Source organism: Pinus tabuliformis, chromosome 6 (genome assembly GCF_031772625.1).
Source record: "Pinus tabuliformis cultivar Carrire ecotype Pingquan chromosome 6, CPIR1, whole genome shotgun sequence".
Lineage (NCBI taxonomy): Eukaryota > Viridiplantae > Streptophyta > Pinopsida > Pinales > Pinaceae > Pinus > Pinus tabuliformis.
In genome coordinates, this window is record NC_142292.1 from 1,750,544,018 (window position 1) to 1,750,549,872 (window position 5,855).

General features: G+C 36.3%; 2 protein-coding genes across 2 annotated transcripts; both read right to left on the reverse strand.

The window, feature by feature from the left end:
* Positions 1-537: 537 nt before the first annotated feature.
* LOC149265924 (WRKY transcription factor 42-like) lies at positions 538-1,387 on the reverse strand. Its single transcript, XM_089394275.1, has 2 exons — positions 1,280-1,387; positions 538-1,171 (listed from the first exon to the last, which is right to left on the reverse strand). The coding sequence occupies exons 1-2, from the start codon at positions 1,352-1,354 to the stop codon at positions 623-625; spliced, it is 624 nt and encodes a 207-aa protein (XP_089250401.1). The 5' UTR covers positions 1,355-1,387; the 3' UTR covers positions 538-622.
* A 438-nt stretch (positions 1,388-1,825) lies between these two features.
* LOC149265925 (uncharacterized) lies at positions 1,826-2,516 on the reverse strand. The gene is made up of 2 exons (XM_089406509.1): positions 2,262-2,516; positions 1,826-2,173 (listed from the first exon to the last, which is right to left on the reverse strand). The coding sequence occupies exons 1-2, from the start codon at positions 2,454-2,456 to the stop codon at positions 1,826-1,828; spliced, it is 543 nt and encodes a 180-aa protein (XP_089262635.1). The 5' UTR covers positions 2,457-2,516.
* Positions 2,517-5,855: the final 3,339 nt, after the last annotated feature.

Below are 5,855 nucleotides of genomic sequence, written 5' to 3' on the forward strand. Positions count from 1 at the left end.
GCAAGAACCATTTAATTTTATCTGAAAATTATAAATTATGAAATATTAATTATATATACTCAATTTTATTCATAGTCTTGTTTTTTAAATAATTAAAATATTAAAAATATCTAATTAATGAAAATATCTAATAATTACTTTAAAATTCATAAGTTTACCTCAAAAGATTAATATAAGAAACATCCAATTTAATTCTCTAATTAATGGTATAAGAAACCTCCAATATAATTCTAAAATTAAAGATGGTAAAATGTTCATTGCAAATTTTATTAATGTTTAAGTTTCACAAATTTCTTTTAAAAGAATAAAATGTGGGAAATAAATTGATGATAAGTTTCTTACCTAGCTATCTACCTACTGAGTAGTAAAAACATTTCAATGATTTATAAAAGAATACAATATAACTAACCATATAATTTTGCGAGAAAGTGACGATCACAGTTAGTATTTTGATGTCCCAAAATGGTCAACAGTCATCCACGCTTAAATATCGGTGTTTTCTAACTTTGCTGGAATGCCTCCAGGCGTTTCTAGATTCTTGTCCAAAATTTCGCAGTAGAGAACTATTCTACAACAAATGCAGAGGGTTTTTAGTGGTCAGAATACTACCGTAGGAAAGATTTCACAAATAATGAGTGTACACAAATGCTTTCTGAGCTGAACCGTCAGGGAATTGCGTTGGAGGTGGGGTTTTGGGCATCACCTGGACTCGAGCACCCAAGTTGACTAGAGAGCTTGCTATGGCTACAGCAAGTGATTCAGTGAAGTTGGGATCTGCCTTTATCGAAGCCACAGAATCCTGCGCGATTGATAGATAATTATGCAGTTGATTGTGACAATCCGATGCCTGACCCATATCGTTAGGCAATGAAGTCAAGTGTTGGAAGCTGCCGGCCGCTAATTGTGTAGATTGCAACGGTAACCCTGGTCGATTGAGGCGGTTGTCCGTAAGGTCGAGAGTGATAGTAGGAAACGAACTTGAGGTCGATATTCTGGCAGTGCAGGGAATAAATTCATTGTGCGCAAAGAAATTTTCTCTATTCATTCCCTCATTAATGAGCTGGTTGGAGGAGAAGTGCATGTCAGGCATAGCCAGAGGACTCACAAAATGATTGTGTTCGCCTTTATAGCTTGTTGTTACAATTGTGGGATCTTTGGGGCATCTCTGAACCTGCTCAAAGTCCGCCATAATGCCATAATTTTTTCAGGTTTATATGCGTTTCCTAGTAAATGAAAGCATCAGTCACAGATTTATTTTTGCAAAAGGACGAGATCGAACCTGCTTCTTAACTGGGCAACCGGGCGCCATAGCGCATTTGTAATAACATCTCGGTCGCTGATTGTATTTTGTCATCTTTTGCCCGTATTTTCGCCACTGGCAGCCATCGCTTATCTGATTAGAATGCATCAGATCAGTTACTTTATACATTACAGGAGAGCAAGAACATATCCAGTTTTTATACAAACGGGCATCCTTGTGTCGATTACAGATTCTGGGATCCGGGATATTCTCAGAATCTGCCATCAGAAGATTCTGAAATCCGGGATATTTCCAGAATTTGCAATCAGACATATAGCAGTGTCACACTCAATTGGAGTTAGTTCATATATATTTATAACAGTGTCGCACTCAATTAGGGTTAGTTCATATATATATCACTCAATTGGGGTTAGTTCATATATATATAGCATTGTCGCACCCAATTGGGGTTAGAAAGCTACAATTCTATTATTACCATGATATTCCCAGAATCTACTATCAAAATATATACCAGTGTCACACCAGATTTGAGCTCGTTCATGTAGATTCTGCATAACAGGAAAACTACAAATCTATTATTACCATGGCCTCCTCCGATCTTGTCTGCACGGACACCACTCTTTGGGGTGCGGTCGCCGTGTGTTGGCCGGAGCCCCTGGTCAGCACCTGAATCTTCTTGTTCGGCGACTCCTCCATCTGCCCAATGGATGAATTCATCATCCCATTCTTCCTTTTCTTTGAAGGCAGCTGCAGTTCGTCCCTTATTAAGTTGGCATTCTTCTCCTCCTTTCCTCCGTTCCGTTCACTATCATTCCAATACTGATCATATTGGACAGAAATTGAACTGCTGGAGTCAGCATTCATAGACCTTGGACACAATATGTCCTCTCTTCGATGGTCTCCATTGAATATCTACCAAATTAGAAGGCAAACAACATTGAAAACCTTTTATATTCACGAACCCTAATAATCCCAAAGTCAAATTAACAGTATGATATACCTGGCTACCATCCACTTCTTTCTTCTCTTGCAAAATAGACGAAATATACTTCTGCAGGTGGTTATATCTACAGCACACGCGCTTGAACATAGACTTGAGCTTTTGATTCTCCTCGTTTATGCGATTTATCTCGGCCGCAAGTACCGTGATCTGCACGAATGACAAATCGAACAATCTGTAAAAAGGGCATAGCATGCCAACATGAATAAACGAAGCAATAAAGCCATAGCTGTGAAAGCTCCCTCAAAACACCTTATTCTCGTCACGTTCCATCTCAACTGATCTTCAATTTTCAGTCACTGCCTGCGAATTCGCAGTATAGATACACTGAGGTAGTTCCGAATAATTTGCTGGGTAATTCCATAATCTTCCCCTTCACGGCATTGACCTGGCCATTGCAAGTCCTCAAGTCTTGAGGCTGCGGGTCACGTCCAGCCATAATGTTTGGCGTTGGAAATCAAAGGGAAGTGAGACTCGAGTCAATAAGAGCCATTTAGTCAAGTTTCTTGTCATCTAGAACAGCGGGAACTTGGAAGTATAGATCGCTAATGTGGGCGCATTTTGTCGTGACTGCTGTATATTGCCGAAAGGAGCCGAAACACAAATAAAAAAGTCCTCTATTTACGGCGTTGAATAATTAAGCAAGCATCTCGCACAGCCGCACATATTCACACTTTGCTTTTGCATCCTCGATTACCATTAAACCCGAAGTCAGGGTTTTTCCACTATTTTAAACTTGTAAATGAAATAAACCCGAAGTCAGGGTTTTTCCACTATTTTAAACTTGTAAATGAAATATGATTTTCGTTTTTTTTTTAACAAATCTCAAAATTGGAGGCTTTGGGAATCGATCTCCGCTTGTTTGAGAAAATGGGATGTACATAATTGGTAAACTATTAGAATAGATAGATTTTAAGTACGGATTTAATCTAAGCCGGAGGCACTAAATTTGTGACAGAAATCAATTTTTCCCTGGTGCAAATTTTTTTTAGAGTGCCAAATTGAATATATATAAAATCAAATAATAAATAGAGTTATATAAGATCAAATAATATAGAGATATTTTATCACTCCAATTAAAATAATTTGTTTATTATTAATATATTTTTAAGTATTTGTTAATATTAATTTGTATTAAAATATTTTATTTTAACAAATTCTTTTTCTATATATATAAATATATATGAAGTTGCATAGATCTTCGAACAGTTTATTTAAATCTCTGGTTTAAATATTTTTGAAAAGTATAAAATTTACATATTTCAACATTTTAGCTCATGATAACTTTCTTTTTAGAATACAATTTCTGTTTTTTATGGTGGACCCCTCATACTCAACTAAAAAAGGAGCCTCTCTACAAGAAGAAGTAATTATTTTGATGTTTAAGAATAATTATTTTGTTCCGTTTTAAAATTTTGAATTATTTTTTCTTTTTAAAAATATAGATTTGTTATTCAATTATTTAGTAGATAGTATTTATATATATATAAGTAGTCTTATTTATAAGATGAATTTAGGAATAATTATTCTGTTGTGTTTTAAAATTTTGAGTTATTTTTTCTTATTAAAAATATAGATTTGTTATTCAATTATTTAGCAGATAGTATTTCATTCATATATATATATATATATACATACATATAGTTTTAGTTATTTATAAGATAAGTTACATTTTTAGTATAAAAATATTTTCATTCTAAAAGTGATTCAAAGGCATTGGCATAGGTGTAGTCTAATGAGTTGACAATTTCGACTTCATTTTTCAACCTCTCCCCTCGTTGGTGATTGTCCTGTGGCATCAGCTTTTCTCACTACAATGGGTCCACTCTGTCTTTGTCTCTGTCTCTACTCCCTAGCTCCATGAATATCTCATTCTTCATTTGCCTCTCAAATACAACATCATTTGCCCCCCTCCCCCCCATTCCATTTGAATTTCAATTTTATTGCGTCACTGAGCCCATACAAATGCATGACTAGGAAGCATAACTATGGTCATTGTAGTTTCTAGACAAAGGAGCAGAATTAATCAAAAATAAGGGAAGAGCAAGACCATTGAAGAGTTGAAAGGAGCACAAGTTTATTTTGCAGATGTAACAAACATTTCATTCATGAAAACAACCATCCATGATGTGGGTGTTGTTATTCATGTGATAATATATTGCTTGGATAGTAGGAATGTAATGAAAGACAATTGCATAATTGATTATGACGCCACCATGAACAACCTCACTGCAAGAAAAGAAACAAGTGCAACACATTTTGTTTTATTGTCTACCATCTATGTGCAAAAGCCTCTACTAGAGTTTCAGAGAGCCAAGCTTAAATTTGAAGCTAAGCTGCAAAGAGAAGCAAAGACAAGTGAGCTCACTTATAGCATTGTAAGACCCATCACTTTCTTTAAGAGTTTATGTGGTCAAGTGGAGTTAGCTAAAAGTGGGAAGACATATTTGATGTTTGGAGTTGGGAGGTTGTGTGATTGTAAGCCAATTAGTGAACATGATTTGGCCTATTTCATGGTGGATTGTATTTTGAAAGAGGATAAGATAAATAAAATTATTCCAATCATTCCAATAGTAATAACAGTCTATGTGGTGTTTTATATAAGTATGCTTGACACATTTTGTTGGGGAAACCATGACAATATGATGGAAGACTTGTGCATAATGGTAGAAGAAATACATATTACTTTAAAAATGATGTAATGAAAAAAAACCTACATCCATAATAACGAAGAAGTGGAGAATTTCATTAGCAAAATGTTATGTCTAGTGTTAGTATGTGAAGGAAGTAGAGTAGTGATGTAGCAGCTACAACACCCTCCAAAATTTTGGCCTGCATCCAATTTCGGAGCCTACTTGAGAACTTTTACTTGATGATGACATGCACTCAGGTTCATTCCGTGAGCTCGTGTGAGTCTTTGCACCCACCTCACTTGATCATTCCACCGACAACTTTTGCATGTTGATGTGAATGTCATGCTTGCGACCATGTTCTAGTTATACACAAGGTCTTCACTCCATGTGTACATGTTGTGTTCACCATGTGAACACTCGTCGTGCTCACACACAGAGTCATATACAATGTCCCGCAAGCATCCTCACGGTCAACCAACTATCAATCACAAGCATCGCGCTTGTCGCTCACACTGTCAGTCTCATTTTGAGCATGTGTGTCTAGATGGTTTGAGTCGTCTTATCATCAATTCATGTAAGTGTGTGTTTGCAAGTTCACATATGTATCTTTTCACTCTCTCACACACTTAGTCATTTCTCTGAAGTTCTGACGACGAGACTCCCCTCTGACAATCGGACCTTCACCTTGCCATCGACTCGATCGAATGTCACCCAGACCAATGTAGAAGGGGTTCAAGTGATAGATGTACTTTTTTGAGCTTTTGCTGATACGGCCTGACCCCTTCTTTGATTGGAATTATGTGTTGGATTATCCACGTGTCATAGGTTTTCAGATCATCTTATGTCCATGCGAACACATCTTGCTACTATTTGAACAAGCATGCAAAGGCTTTCCGCTCTTGTTGTGTGCAACATGTGCCGAGATTGATGAACTTCAGATCTTCTTTTGTTGCCAGGTTGA